This window comes from Scaptodrosophila lebanonensis, unplaced genomic scaffold, assembly GCF_003285725.1.
Source record: "Scaptodrosophila lebanonensis strain 11010-0011.00,11010-0021.00 unplaced genomic scaffold, SlebRS2 tig00000043-arrow-pilon, whole genome shotgun sequence".
Lineage (NCBI taxonomy): Eukaryota > Metazoa > Arthropoda > Insecta > Diptera > Drosophilidae > Scaptodrosophila > Scaptodrosophila lebanonensis.
In genome coordinates, this window is record NW_022060545.1 from 1419511 (window position 1) to 1436416 (window position 16906).

The 16906-nt window shown below is 38.0% G+C and overlaps 2 protein-coding genes across 6 annotated transcripts in view; both read left to right on the forward strand.

Moving 5' to 3' along the window:
- Positions 1-16792, forward strand: part of LOC115622580 (RNA polymerase II elongation factor Ell) — a 29799-nt gene extending 13007 nt beyond the window's left edge. The window contains exons 2-5 of one of the 4 annotated variants that reach the window (XM_030516567.1): positions 6855-7029; positions 7096-7524; positions 7616-7669; positions 10473-16792. In XM_030516567.1, the coding sequence (XP_030372427.1) occupies positions 10876-14178 (3303 nt within the window). In that variant the 5' untranslated portion in view covers positions 6855-7029; positions 7096-7524; positions 7616-7669; positions 10473-10875 and the 3' untranslated portion in view covers positions 14179-16792. Of the gene's footprint in view, positions 1-6815; positions 7030-7095; positions 7525-7615; positions 7670-8936; positions 9069-10472 lie in introns of those variants that run through there. The other 3 variants (XM_030516569.1, XM_030516568.1, XM_030516570.1) reach the window with 3 other exon arrangements.
- Positions 1-16906, forward strand: part of LOC115622578 (chromodomain-helicase-DNA-binding protein Mi-2 homolog) — a 38811-nt gene that overhangs the window by 14175 nt on the left and 7730 nt on the right. The window lies entirely within an intron of this gene.

Consider the following 16906-nt stretch of genomic DNA (forward strand, 5'->3'; position numbering starts at 1 on the left):
ATATGTTGTAAAAATTAAATATGTATGTATTTGTTAGTTGTGCAGAAAATTGAATTTGAGGCATGATTATGCACTCAAAAGGAAAAAGGCCAACAACAATAAAAGCATCAACCTTAAAATATAATGAAATATTAAAAAGTTGATTGTACGCTCAATTTGACTGACCTTCAGTCATTTTCAAAGATATACCCATACGGACAGACAATAATTATTGTATATAAAATGTATGTATATTCATTTTTTATCATGAAAGTCAGCAACAGCATCGCGGCAGTGTCAGTAAGACCAGCAAAATTTATAACAAGTAAGAGAGTGGGAAATACCAGTCCGTTGATCAGTCAGCAGCCAATCTCTCGCTGCCGCTCTGGCAACCCCAGCAGCCACCGTTGCTTTCAAGTCCGTTTTTAGTCCAGTTCCAAATAGCTGACATCGTCGGCGTCGTGGTCGTTGCTGCTCCAATAAGAAATCCAACTGAAAATCTGGCAAGACAAGTTTTTTTTATTTTTGACTTGCCACTCACTCACTCGATTGCTGGCTTTAGGCTTGGTTTGGCTCGGCTTTGGGGCTGGTGTCCCACCAAACAGCTCTGCCACGATTTGTCTTCTAGCCCCAGTCGTTGTTCATTCGTTTGATCGGTTTTTCTGCCTTGGTGGCTTTTTATTTTTAATTTTTTAAGAGTTGTTGCCGCTGGCGGTGTTGATTAGCATGCCTATGTATTTGTGTTGCTTGACAGCATTCGCCATTGGTCTCTTGTCCGGGGTCTGGCAGAAGATATCGAGTCGGCGTCGCCAAATTACGAAACACATAATATGTGTATAAAAAGATTTTTATTTGTATTTTATTTAAGTTTTGCGATTGCGGCTTCTCAAAGTAGTTTAAAGCCAAAAAAAAAAAAAAAGAAAAAAACCGCTTTACTTTATTTAAATTATAAAATAAACAAGTCTATAAACAGATAGAGCGCAAACACGTTACCGCTTTGAAAACTGAAACCCATACACATATACTACTCATACTTCTATGCGATGTTTATATGTATTTATAGTTTGCATATGAATGTCATATAATTGGTATAAAATTGTTATATATTTTTATTTGACGTAGAATGTCAGCATGGGTATTTTCTAAAACCAAGTGAGGCAAAAACGTGAAAGAAAGTACTATACACCAAATATTAATATCGTTGAGAAATTTAAGATCTATTGTTGTAGTGCTTAAATCTTTATACTTACTAAAATTTACAATTGTTCCCGATAGTAAAAAATGTATTTAAAGAGTTTTATACCCAATTTTACAAGAAAGATTTAAACGTCATGTATAAAATAAGAATACTTCCCTGCAATTTGTTTGCTGGTTATGGTTATTTTGAATAAATGAATGGAAAAGTTCTTTCTACGTGCCATGGGTTGATTTCAAGGGAATTCCAATGGTCGTATTATCTTAAAAAACGCAGCTGTACTTTAAACATGCCCCACATTATTATTATCTTGATTAACATTTTCTTTTGGTAAAACAGATACCAAGATATAATTTTGTTAATTCTTTAAAAATAAACCTAGATAATTTTTTGTAGTGAATATGTTTATGGGAACTTTACTATGGGACTTATATATACCATGATCATCAAATAATAATAAAAAAAAAGAGTCAATTGTTATTCAAGTAGCTTTTCGCTTATGCTAATAGGGTTCTTATACCATGCTTTCCAGTTTGGTAAACAGGTTATTAGATCGTTCATTCTGGCCCGTATATGTATACCTAGTATAAAGCAAGCAAGGTCGTCATTGCATTATCAATTAATGCAGCTGAAAGCGTGTTAAGTGGGTTGAGGAGAAAAGAACACGTGGCTGTAGATATGAGGTTAACTGAAAAGAGGTGCTATCTTCAAACACCCAACTTCATTCTGAAAGCTTTCATCCATGTTTTTAGCTCTGCTTTTCTTTTATATTTCTTCATTATACGAATAGAGAGTGTTCCATTGATAAAAACCATTCGTAGAAAAATCGTTTCCAGCAACTGTCCGTCGTTTAAATAACTTCAAATACCAGCTGCTAAAAGCTTTCTCGCAACGACTTAAACTTGTGGTTTTTATTTATTTCTTGTCTCTAATTAATTGATAAGAGCTGTCACGTAAATAACTCAAGAACACATACACACGCACACACAGATAGATAGTTCTTATCTAATCGAGAATTTTGAATGCAACCGTTTTTGTATTTGTTCGTTTTATTATACAATTTTGAGTACTCTTCTCTTTTGTTTCTTTCTTTTACAAGAATCGTAATGCCAATTCACGGTCAATGTTATTCAAAAACTGATTACAATTTTGTTATTGTGAACATATGTACATATATCTGTATGTAGTATGTGCCTGTATATCATATCAGAGGACAACAACACACATTTCCGTTGAACTTTTGTTCTGAAGAAACAGAATTAGCAGATAGAATTATGCAATTGCCACCGCGTCGCTTAAATCGGTCATTGAACGTTTTCGTGTGTTTTTTCTGTTTGTAAATCTCAGGTGCGTTGTTTGTTTGTGGGCTGGGATTGGTGGTTGGTAGATTGGTTGATCAGTCGATAGAATTATGTCGACGAAAAGTTCATTGTACGCTGTGTACTGAGGTTCTGCGTACGTCATGAATCCGTTGGGGGCTGAATTTGTATTGGGGCCTCTAATTGAAATTGTGAAAATATTTAATTGCAGTTAGCGAGACGACCTTGATACGTGAGGCTCAACCTGTTTTTTTTTGTTTTTGTTTAATAAATTTGCTGCGCAAGATGTCGAAAAACTAATCGGAAGACAAGTGCGCACAGTCGATGACGATTACGTTTGCAAAACGTTTTGCCATTTCTAGATTGCATTTTTAATTTACTATACACACAAAACAACAAAATATATTGTTGGAAGTTTTACGTCATGGCAGCTTTGCGTTCGACCCAACATTTTGCGTTATTCATATGTATGAACAGAGACTCAATGCATTTTAAAGTTTTGTATTTGATAAGTGTATTTTGAAACAATTTTAAAGCTTACATTGAATACAAAAATTACAGAATTTCAATTACACAGGTAGAGATAGCATCTGGCAGCATTTTTTTTATAATTATTATAAATTTGAATTACCGTTTGCGCGCTCTGCTATCGATATTTAAATGGCATTGGATTAGGTAACAGCTGACAACACGCTATCGATATGCGATAACACCGGTAAAGAGAGCAAGAACCACAACCAACTCACACCTAAGAAATGCATCATTTCACGCCTTTTTTGTGATCGGTCGGAATTTGTTGTTTTGATTGTTTTCACCGTCACTGCTGAATATTTCTCGCTTTTGGCACATAAATCACACGCAATTCATTAGTGTTGTGCTAAAAATAGGCGCCTGTTAAAAATGAAAATTTGATTGAAGCTTTACAAATGTATACCTAAAATTATAGGATATTTAATACAAACAGCGAAAATGTAAACGGAATACATATGTATGTACATGCATATGTAGATCTGCCCCACACACAAATATATACATATGTATGCATAAAAGTGTGCATGCACATGAGTTGTGTATTTCCCCCGGGAACCCAAAATTACGACAACTCAATGTACAAGGCGTTTGGGAATCCCACATGGGTAATAACCAATAAGGCCACAATTTGACGAATCATTGAGACAGAAGGCAACAATTGCACTTAGTTCAACTTAAATAGCTGGTCTCTATCATCGCTACAGCGACAATTGATTATTCATTGCACATCACCTCACCACCACACACACACACACACGCGTCATTTGTTTTTGTTTTGCTCTCTGAGAAAACACTGCACTACTCCGAGCAGAGCGCACTTAAACGAATGCCAAGCACACTGTTTTTCGTATCAATCTTTGTCCGTATATACATATGTATGTATGAATGAATGTGCGTACATATACCTACATACTTGTTTGTTGGGTCCCCTTCCTTCAGCCACTTTTGTATATTTATGCTTGTGTGTGTATGTGCTTTGTCGCTTACTCTACTTTTGGTTGCCACTAATGTGAACATCTGTTTGTCGGCGCTCATCGCGTCAGCCGTGCTGCTGTTGTTGTTGTTATTATTGTTGATGGCATTGCCTGCATTTCGTCGAGTTGCCGTTGCTCTCTTTGTGCTGTCGTAGTCGACCAGCCTGTATATAAATTAAAAATGTTAATGCCTTGCACGTATGTATTTTTTAATACATACGATAATACATACATATATGCATATTTGTGCGTTAGTGTGTGTGCCAACGCCTGGTGCTGCCTCGATGACTTGTGATAAGAACATTGCATCTATCTACTAAATATGTACATAAGTACCTGCATGCATGTGCACATTTATACATACATATTTGTTTTCTTGTATGTAAATTGTTCTTCCCTCATACATTGATCGTTGCAAATTTGTTTTGACATCTAGTTATTTGCATTTGCCTTCGTATTGCCAAAATGTGCGTGGGCGTTTATCGATTATTTTCTGCTGTTGGGTGGTTGGCAACACAGTGTTGCGCTTACTATAGCTTCTCAATGAGTCTGCTCTTGACGTATAAAACAGAAGAAACTGCAGGGTTGCAGTTTTGTTTAAATAAAATCAAAATTTAAACACAACTCAGGTCGGCAACTTTTGAGTCGTGTTTAAGACTTGATTTGCTGAACAGCTGATGATCAGTTGCTGGTTTTAATAAATGGTGCATACTTGTAGACCATTAATTTACATGCGCACAATCACAGATACAGATATGCATATGTTAAGAAAGCGATAATAAACCAAACCGTTGCCCAGAACAATCCAGAAGAAAATTTGTATTTGGCTCCGTTGATCTTATTTAATCATTTTTGCAATTGTTAACAGCTGATCTTAAACAGCAATCCGATGTACCCTCTTAATACTCTGTGCCATAACCAATTAGGATCGGGCGTCGCTTAAACTCTTGATTTTGTCTGCCCCTCCTTCTTTACGAGTGTTTTTTGAGAGTGTGTGGATTACATTTCCCCTCCGACCTTCGCCATCCATGCCCGCTGAAAGAACAGGCATTCCCTTGCTTCCATTTAGTTTCTGTAGAAAATTCTACAATTTATTCGGTGGTTGCAGCTCCTGTTTGCCAGGCCAGCAGCTACATGTGTGTTTGTGTGTGTGTGTGTGTGTGCAAGATCCTTATTACTGCTGTTGCTGCTACTGCCGCTTCTTTACCCAACACACTCTCACGTATTGTAAATGCCGTTCCCTGGTCTGGTGTCGACGTCTTTATACAGTGCATTGGCCTTTCGCCTGGCTCTCAATGCTATTTGAGCGGCGTTTCGTCGTCTTTTTTAACAAATGGCCGCCGACGCCGTTGTGCGCTTCAAACTTGAAATTGTATTGTTGTTGCGTCTCATTTTTTTTTTTTAAATTTTATTTATTTATTTATTTTTGCTAATTTGTTTTAAGTTCGCTGCAAATTTGATGTTATTGAAGCACACATACACAGAGACAAAAGACACGCCAGGGGCATCGGCTCGTATTTTTATAAATGAACTTAAAGTTGCCTTGATTTGTACTCTTGCAGCTGGTTTATTGCTCAGCTACCTTTATGTATACTATATAGTATATGTATGTGTATGTGAATCTTATTATGTATTTGGATTACTTATAGCTGAATTTACAAACAATTTATTTTATGAAAAACCGCTACAACGCGTTCTCGTCATTACCACAATACAATCTCATAATGACAAATTCCAAAGATCAACAAGGTGTGACTTTAGTTTACACAGTTACCTAAAATAAGTACAAAAGCAACTAAAGCACATACATACATACATATATAGGCACACACTGTGATATAGTATTTATGTGTGACTTATTTATACATATACATATATATACCTTTATGTACAAATGATGAGCACGAGCGAGAGAGACATCTTTTATTATACCCTGTAACAGAAGGGTGAGAAGGGGGGTTCGTCAATTCATAATCTTTGTCAAAATCACTGAAATTACAAAGAACTGATGCAACAAAGTTTATATTGAATGTTTTGTGTTCTACTCTGGTAGAGGGTATGTAAAAGTCGAGTTCGCAGGACCATACTGCTCTACTCGTTTTATTGCTTTGTTTTTGATATAATCGCCACAAGCAATAACAAACAGCTTACCACGGCCTGCTAGCTGACTTATTGTCGTGCACATCTACCTTGAGCAATTGTTTTCAATAGGAGAAGGGAGTTTATAGCGACTGAGACAGTAAAGTAATACGGTGACAAAATTTAATTGAAATTCCTAGGCACAAAAATAAACACAGCAGATAAGAGACAACCGTCTCAATTTGCTCTTTAGCTTTAGCTACTATCTGCTTTCTGAAACGGCAAATGCTAAACAGTATAGACAAAAGCAGGCAGTCCAATCAAACACACACACACATATGTATTTACCTGACGAAAATGCAAACGCACATACATACATACAAACGCAATCTACCTGAAAGCGGAAAATTTTGGTATATGCAAAAAAAGTAAAAATGTCAAAAGTGAAACAACAAAAAATACTCAGCCAACAAGGCAAGAGCATGCAAAAGATGATAGAGCGAGCGCTCTCAACACTCATCATGCTCATTTTGCTCTTTGGTTAGTTGGCTGCGAACTGAACTTGAGAGCTAAAACGTATTAAATCTACAGGCGGTAAAACGTAAACATAAAACAGCTGAGTTGTACGTAACGTAATCGGCAAAACGTATGATCGAGTGCGCGTTAACGTATGCGAGTGTACAATGAAAGGGAGTGGAAAAAATGTAAACTAAAAAAAATTGACATACTAAATAAACCACATGTGTATATAACTCATTTAAATTATTTTTTATAAAGTGTAGTGTGAAGTTAATTAATAAGTTTTTATATTGCAATAAATAAATAAAAAGCCAACGGGGGAAAAGGCATACCAACAACAACAACGTCAACAATACAACCAACCATCAACAACAACGTCAACAATACAACCAACCATCAACACCAAGAACAGCAGACCAACCGCAACAATAAAGTACGAGAAGGCTTTCAAATATGCCATAATCGTGATTTTTACTAAAAATTACTCATAATTTTATAGGCAACAATCATCTACGGCGACAACGCAGTCAACGTCCAATATTTTAACTCATTGTTTCTGCGCACGAGCGTGCCTTGTGCTGCTGACAGGCCACACACAATCAGCAACCTCCCATCATATTTATCATCATTTAAACACGTCCTGAAAAAAAGAGTTTTTAATGCCAGCCTATCGATTGGCCTCGATAACACGTATATGAGCCCAGTGCGCGGCGCACAATTTTCCAATACTGTCGGCCGAAACAGGCAAACAAGCGAGCAGCTGTTTGGCCGCCTCAGCTAAGCTACAAAGTAACAACAACAAAGATGTGCTACGATTGACGTGGGCAACCGCCACATACCAGCAAACTAACACTAACTAAAACAGCTGTTTCAACAGAAAACGCAACTTGAAACTACAAAGTTCACTGTTTTAACAATATAATTAATTGTAAGTACAGTACAGTTCTTACTGGAGTTATACCTTTATTAAGTTAAATTTATTTTTTCCAATATGTTGTTGTGACGCGTCCCGTCTCCAGCTTTTCCAGCAGTTGGTGATCAGAGGAGATATAACTTCACAGACATAAAACAAAGTAAGCTTAAGGTTTTTTTTTGTTATTTATTTATTTCTTGTTTAAACTTTTACTAAGACGTGGAACGCGCAAGCTTTTCAAGCACACATACACAGAACCTAGAAAGCATTGAAACTTACATGCATATAAATATGTATATATATTTACAATGTGTCAACAGATAATGGTGTTCCTACTTTTGTTCAACAAAAACGTAATTTTTTTTGTGTCCAACGTAACGGCTGCTATAAAGGTGCGCTAAAAAGCTAGAGCGCAACAATAAATACCTCTCGCTCTTTCGCACAGAGATATACATATTCATATGAATGTGCATGGATTGTTGTAAGAGAACACTATATTAAAGAGCACGCTTAAATAATAACGGAACGAACGGATCGCACACGTCGTGTTGTTGTGAGTGCGAAGTGCGCGCATTAAATTGCAAACTTGTTTTTTTCTCTACGCTTCACTTCCACAATAACTACTAGCATTTACAACAATAACAAAAGCAGCAAGTGATACAAGGCACGTACACATGCACATAAGTATGGGTCATGGTAAAAAGAGAGAAGGTATGGCAATAGACGCTCCAACTTGTTAACTTCCATTACCCAAGTACGTCACAATAAGCTGTACGCGTGATTGAACGTGGGATAAATTTACGTGCTCTGTCTGCGTTCTTAGTAGTTCGATTCATAATGGTAAAGCCACAAAAGTTACTGCACTGTCTGTGGGCACGAAATATGCAAACAAATGGCTACATAATTTATGACTATTACTATATGTGTTGATATCTTGAGCTTAAATCTAATGCAATTGATGCTTAATTTTTTAATGCGCGCTCAACAATTGGACATGACAACTCTTCATTGTGATGTCACACGAAGAGAACACCGAAAAACGAACCTGTGCAATGTCATACCTTCTTGTTTCTATGTACCAAGCGGATGGGTCGCCTTACTGTCAAAACGAACCGACGAGACGATTTGTTGTTGCAGTTGTATTGCTCTGCAAGATAAATGTTGAGAGCAGCTGCCAAAAGAGCGCAACGCAAAGAGAGCGTCGGTATGTATGAGCGGCGAAGACTACTGCTGCTGTTGATCTGCTGCTCGTCGTCAACGACGTTGTCGGGGGCACTCGTCGATGAGAAGCATTTTGGTATCGGGCGGGCTGTGGTGCGGTGTAATAAACGAGTGCACAGAGCAGCAGCAACGGGCAACCACTTGAAAGCAACTCGTTTCGATTTCATTTAGCAGATACCTTTTGTACGTTGATTAAGATACCTTGGTAGAGAGACACACAAGCAAAAAAAAAAAATCGTTCGGAATAGGAAATAAAATGCCATTTTATTAAAATGATGTCTGCTAGACAAAAGCACAATGAATGCTTAGCAAAAGCTGTATTGGAAATATAGTGACAAGTGAGTGGAGGAAATAAGAGTGCGAAATAGACTACCTATTACTGTTCTAAAAGGAAAAAAAATGCCTTGAGTAAAAGTGTGGGTCGTTCGCGTAAAAACCCAAAATATATTCCTATACATTCATATATCACACATACGCATACATACGCAAGCAAAAAGTGGTTTTGGCAAATGTAAAATGAAATATGAACAATATTGAAACGACTGAATTACACTACATAAAAAAGTGTGTGTAAAGAAAAAAATATATACATATATATACAAATATATGCTGCAGTCTGAAAAATATACATATAAGCAACAAAAATACAATATATAAAAAAAATCAACGTACAATACACAGATGATTTTTAGCAAAAAGCGAAAAAAAATATATCAGGCAGAAACAACAACAACACACTGCCAACCGTGTGTAGCCAATCAAAACAGCAGTTGTCTCGCTTCAACGCACAGCAATCGACAGTGACAGTGTGGTGGCAAAGAGCAAGCAAGAGCAGAGCAGATAATAAAAAACGATCGCACGCACCACTACCAAAAGAAGTCAAAGCAACGTGTGAGTGTGGTTTGTTTGTGTGTATGTATGAACGAGCAGTCAGCATTGATTTGCTGTTGTTGCCTTTGATTTTTGCTTTACGGCTACCGCCGCCTGACCTGAACCACAGCAACAACGAAATCAACATTGACTAAATAGACAACCCTGTTTGCATTAATTTGGTTTCTTTAAGCACCTGGGGCTGGTGCAGGAGTGTGTACTTTCAACATCAAGAAATCTAAATGGTAACAACAACAACGAGCCTCAAAGAGCCATAAAATCCGCACGCTTCACATACGCATACATACAACAAAACCAACAGCAATAGCAACGCATACATACATGCCTACCTTAACCCAATTAAAATACATACCATATTATTTAACAAAAGAAATTGTGTTATTTGCAAAGCAGCACATATTTGTGGACACATACACACACAACGAACTGAACAGAAACAAGCGAGTGCAAATATTTACAACATTTTTGAAAGTATTCGTCTTACATTTGTATAGGTACATACATATATACAAATAATAATTAAAAAGAGGCTGATACGGAAGTGAAATTGCCCAAAAAACAAGAGTTGTGAGTAGTTAGTATTGGTTATTTAGCTGCAATACAAATTAAAATTTACAAAAATAAAAGCAACGTCGTATGAATAAAAAAAAATGTTGCACGTTGCACTTGTTCGGCAAATGAAGAGAGTGAACGAATAAGCTAGTTTAAAAACGATAACAACAACAACAAAGAAAAATGCGTGTGTGCGTATGCGTGACTTTAAAGTTTCTGCGTCTGTTTCACATCTTAGTAATATACATTTTAAACCGATTACAACATATATTAAACATTTTCAAATTTTACAATAACAGAAAAACAACTAAAAGCAACTGCGTAGCAGCGCTAGACGTCCTATACATCACATTTGATCAGCACCAGCAACAACATCTTCCAAGCACTCTTCCAACAACCATAGGAATTAAAATTAAAAAAAATAAAGCTTTGGCGCTTCCTCAATTCGCATTGCTTCCTGGCCACAAGAAACTTGCACATCAACGAAGGGCAAACCAACACTGAACATCACAACAATAAAAATAATTTTGCAACACTGGCCGCCAACATAATAGAACTATTTAGCTGCCCATTCGTCGCAAATCCTCACACACTCTACATAAGCTACAACATCAAGAACTATTACAACCATTTGCCATTCACGACTCTCCCGCATAGCAGAAAATAACAGAAAATTTTGAACTTTATTGCGGCAAACGCGTTATGACCAATTCGCATGCCTCATCAAAATGCCTGTCCAATGTACTCTCGTCCGGAAAATATGGTATGTCACAAAGCGGCTCTTACAGCGATGGTAGCAAGGAGTATATATTCGTCAAGCTCACCGACTCTGCGTATCGTGCACTCGAAGAATATCAAAGAAATGAGCAGGCCAAGCGCTTGGCGCCCAATCAACGTGCCAAAATCCAGTTTAATGGCAACGGTGGTGTCATACAATTTCCTCTGCCTCATGAAAATGGCGGCAGTAGCGGCAGCGCTTCTGGTGCTAGCAACACCATGGATAGCGGAGGACGCAAATTTGGGTTCACCGTTGGTAGCATGGAGGGATCTGTGGAATGTATACAACAGCAACCACAGCATCTGGAAGTCCTTGGCGGATTGGATCTGCGCATGCGCATCCATGCCACTGATGATGTGTATGATACAACAAAATCAAAAATGGCCCAAGCTGAGGAGTCAGAGAAGCGAAAATGCATTCGCGAGATTAAGCCAAATCAGTCGGATATTGGGCGTAAGGTGAAAAAGCCAAGCAGTGCAGCATTTCATAGTGGGAACAACAGCAACAGCAGCAATAGTTTTAGTAACAACAACAGCAACAATAGTCGTAAGTTAGGTACTTCACCATTTAATGGCCTGACGACGACGCCGTCATTCTTGTCCACGTCGTCGTCGTCAACAACACACTCAGCAGCGGCGGCGACCGTGACGCGTTCGCCCAATCCCAGCCTGCTGGGTGCAAGCGGCACAGTCAGTACAGGCAGTAACAACAATCATTATCAGCACCAGCAACAACAACAACGCTATCAAAGTAACAGCGCAGCCGCAACCTTAGCCTCAACATTTGCCAACGGCATATCGCAGGGTTATGCGCTCTCGGGCAACTCACCCAGGGAGCGGGAGACGACGACAAGCAATGGAGGCCACAATAGCAGCAACAAGAGCAGCACAACAATGACAATGAGCAATGGACGTCCGAAAATGCAAAGCGGTTCACGAAATGTCAATCCCAAGGTAGGCAACAACAACAACATTGGCAATGGGAATGGCGTTATGAAAATGTCGGATGTCTCTAAACGTAAAATACGTGAACGTCTTATACATTTGCTCGCACTGAAGCCATACAAGAAACCGGAGCTATATTCACGCCTGCAGAACGAAGGCGTACGAGAACGTGAACGGCACCTGATTAGTAACATACTCAAGGACATATCTATAATGTCGCACAATGTGTACAATTTGAAGCGTCAGATGTGGAATGATGTCGACGAGAATTGGCCGTTCTTTAGCGAACAGGAGCTGCAGCAATTGAAGCGCCGTAAGCCACAAAATCTGACACCGCCCATGAGCTCGGATGCTGGTAGCTCCACCTCGGGACAAAGTCCCACGTCCACCCACACAGGTAGTCCACCACCACTGTTAACATCATCATCAGCGTCAGTTGCCGCATCGCAGCATGTAAATGGCTCCGGTGGCAGTAGTCTAAAGCGCACGAGTCTAGAGTATGATGAGAGCATGTTCAGCACTGTGCAGCCTAAGAAGCAGCGCATCAGTCATTACAAGAAGGATGCTGTTGGAGGTGGAGGTAGTAGCGGAAGCAACGGAGGAAGTGCTTCCATACAGCAGCCGCCAAATCGTAGCGGCTATGGCAGTCGAGCTGCTTACACGCCACCACAGCGACATCAGCAACTGCAACTGCAACAACAACAACATCATCAGCAGCAAACGCAGTCCTCACAATTTTCTGTTGATGAGCACAGCAGTGATTTGAGCTACAATGTGCTTGATAATATGGATGAGTTCATGAGCATGACTTCGGAGCAACAGGGCTATAATAGTAGGCGGGGCAGTGGCGCCAAACAAAATACAAACAGCAGCAATGGGGGAAACAAAGACAAGCGCAGCTCCTCGGGCAGCACGTCAAGCACCTCCTCAAGTGGCTATGAGACGCAACTGGAGCGCAGGCAGCAGCAGCAGCAGCAACAGCAACAACAACAACATCCTGCAATGGCAATGCCCTCAAATCGCAGTAGCAGTTCAACAACTAAAACCACAACAACAACGACGACACCGCCCAAATCCATATCCTCATCTGCAGCCGCAGCAGTGGCGGCAGTTTATGGTAGCAGCTTTGTGCCCGCTGCGACAGGCAAAAGGAGCAACAGTCAGTCGCAATCGCAGGCACAGGCCCACTCACAGTCAATGGCGCCACAGCGCAGCACCAGTAACAACGCTCATGATGAGTACAATTCTTATAACAACAAGACACATGCCGCCAGCAATTCCAAAAAGCGAACGAGTAGTAATAGTAACGGCCACCATTCTGCCACCGCATTGTCCTCAACCTCCTCCTCCAAAACAACACATCAGCAGCCACAGGCGCATAGTCAACGCAGTCAGCGAGGTGCTTACCAAAAAGTGCCGCCCCCGGTGCCCTTAACATCGTCGCAACAACAGTCGCGCCAAATGGAACCAACGCCCGCATCATCATCATTATCGTCAGCTCACAAGCATCCTTCACCCACACAGTACCTAGCGGCGGCAGCTCATGCGTATGCCTCTGCCTCGACAGATCAGGATGCCGGGAACGCACCACGCTATGATTTCAGCAAATACGCGCCTATCCGGACCCTCGAGGTGCGAAGACGCTACAAGACTGAATTTGAGAGCGATTATGATGAGTATTGTAAGCTTCTCACGCGCGTCGAGGGTGTGCGGAAACGGTTTCAGGATCTGTCCGAGCGTTTAGAAAACGCTAGACTACGCGATACCGCCGGCGACTATGATCACATAAAGCGTCAAATCGTCAGCGAATACGAGCGTATCAATAGCGATAGCACCATTAGCAGTGATAAGCAGCGTTTCGATTATTTGCATGCCAAGCTGGCTCACATCAAGCAGTTAGTGATGGATTATGATAAGACTTTGACAAGTGGTGGTGCGCCAGCTGTGGTGAGCAAGCAACCACAACAACAACAACTACCAGCAACACAACAACAGCAGCAACAACAATTGCAGGCACAACAACAACAGCCAGCAACAGGCATAAGGCATAGCATCGATAACAACACCAACAATATGCTGCATATGCAGCAGCAGCAACAACATCATCATGCCGTTGAAACGATAAAAGTCGGCTCCCATAATAGCAATAACAAACATGGCAGCCAAGAGAGCGATACGGATGATAGTTCCGATAGTTCAGATTCAAACGAAGACGACGATGATGACGATGATGATGGTGAAGATGATTCCAACTCCAATACTGATGATGACGACCGCTACTGATACTGCTACCGAACGCAAATATATATATATATATATATATAAATATATGCATACATATATATGTATATATAAATATATGCATACATATATATCTATATATAAATATATGCATACAGATATATCTATATATGCAATACTTTGATAACGATCACAGCATCAACAACAACAGCAGCAGCAGCAGCAGCAATCGCTGCTGTTACTCATGTAAAAAGGCAAAACAAAAACCAACAAAAAAAAAACTACATACACACATACACTACTATAGTAAAAACAACACGAAACGTTCTAAAAGAAAATTGTACTAAAAAACAAAAACCTACATAAAAACAAGCAAAAAAAAAATGTTGAAATTATGTTTAAAAATTGTAATAAAATAAAGCAAAAATCAACCAACCTATTGCAAGGAAAGTGAAAAGAAAAACTATGCGAACATATTTTGTATTTAATTGCAAAATGCAAGAAAAGCAAATGTATATGAAACATACGACATGCATAAAATCAATACAAGAGAAAGGGAAAACATTTGCGAGAAAATACAGACATATATATACGAGTTATAGACTTAAAATCTTTGTTGAGCAACGCATAATGTAAAAAGAAGCCACAACACAATTTCCTGCGTTTTGTGTGTAATAATTAATTAATACTATTATTATTATTATCAACTTTTAAATATATAGCGTATGTTTTTCGTTTCTTAACTAGACTCTTCTTTAACTTTTACTCTTTTTTTTAATTGTTACAATGGCCAACAACAACGACAGCAACCATTTGTTTGTAATTTGAAGCATTGCAAGTGACAAAGCGAAACAGAATGAATGCATAAATACATCAACATTTTTATTTGTGCAACAAAACAATTTCGTCTGTTGCTTAAATTACTGATAACACACACTCACTGTCTCATACATTCACACATATATATGTACATACATACATATATTTTGAAAAATATTTCCAAAGTGACAAAAAATGTATGTCCTGATCATCAAATTTTTGCATAAGCAGAAAAGGAAAACAAAAATGAAAAAGCAGCTTAATGTTGGCTGCGCTTGCCGCACAATTCTTAACTGTTGCACACTGTTCACAGCCCTATTTGAACTTGAGAGCAATGGGCCTTTCAACTATACATTATAAAGAACCAAAGTCAACTTGAAAAACAGGCAACAAAAACACACAAAAAATATGTAAGCTTAGGGAACATTTGTACAATTTTGTAATTCGCTTGGTCAGATTTTTAAGTGTGTGTGCATCGACGATTTTTTTTCATTTTGTTACTTAAAACGTCCTATATACATATATAAATATGCCATCGCCATGGTTCAACTAAAAACAAATGTTGCCAATTATCCATTTCTGCAAAGAGAGCCCATTAGCTTAAATAGTTTCTTGTCTCTGGAATGACACTCATTGCATTGTTTAGTTTTTGTTTCGGTGTTGCATGCGGGCGTGCCTAAAAAAAATAGACTGAAATTTTGAACGGCTTGTTATTTAAGCAGCTTATAGAAAATTTATTTTCCAAAACTTAGTTAAATTGTTATTTGTGTTTAAAATATTGTACTTTGTTTTGCATTCGTAGCGTTTTTGTTTATAAGCCACTGTACCTAAAAAAAAACAACTAAATAAAAACTAACAACCTACAATTGCTGACTAGCAATCAATACTTTATACATTCATTTGCACCCATTATTTATTTTTCTTTCCGTGTTATAGAATATTTGCTCAAGAATTGAAATTGTAAAAAACAGTAATTTATATGCGGTTGTACACCATCCTAGAGACCTCTTGAGGTGTTTGCTTTTTTATTATTATTATTTAGACAACAACTGCTAAGCCCTAAAACAGAACCTATGTAAAACCTGAAAGGTTTTAATGAAGCATATTACAGTTCTCACATTCAAAAAGCTTCCTTAAATAAAATGAATAAAAGAATTTCGCTTAAAGAATTATTAAATAATTTGCTGAAACTAGTGTCCAAAAATGAAGAAAGCAAGACAAAACAAAACAAAAATTGTAAGAACTAAAGCAAAATCATAATTATAACGAAAATGAAAACCAACAAATTTTAGCTATTTTGTTGCAATATTTTTTATATACCATATTTAAGTAGTAGGGAAATAAACGAAAGGGAAAATCAAATGAAACAATGAGATCAAGTTGCAAAAATCAAGCGTTTAAAAATCGACTCGTAGCAATTACATACAAAATTGATATATACAATTTATATACAACAACAAAAACACTATATATATATGTAAATATATATATATATATATATATATATATATATACAACACTGACATTTGATAAGTGAAAAGAAACTTATTAGTTTTATAAAATGCCACGCCCACATATATACACCACACACACTCACACAAAATGAATAAAGAAGCATATTCTAGACACACACACACACTCACACAAACCAATCGAAAAGGAACTTATTACTGATTAAATGATTGTAAGCCGAGAAAAAGAGTAAACCAGATCAAGAGACATGAGAAAATATTATTATTATTATTATTGTAAATTATAAGAGCAAAATCGCTGACAAAACCAGCAAAAATGAAAATCTTAAAAAAAAGAGATATTGTTATATACTATAAATTCATAAGGCCACAACAAAAACAAAAAGGAAAAACATAACAAAAAAAGCAAAAAAAAAAGAATCAAATAAAATATTGAATCGAAAAAGCCCACTCTTTATTTATTTTCTTTGTTGTTCAGA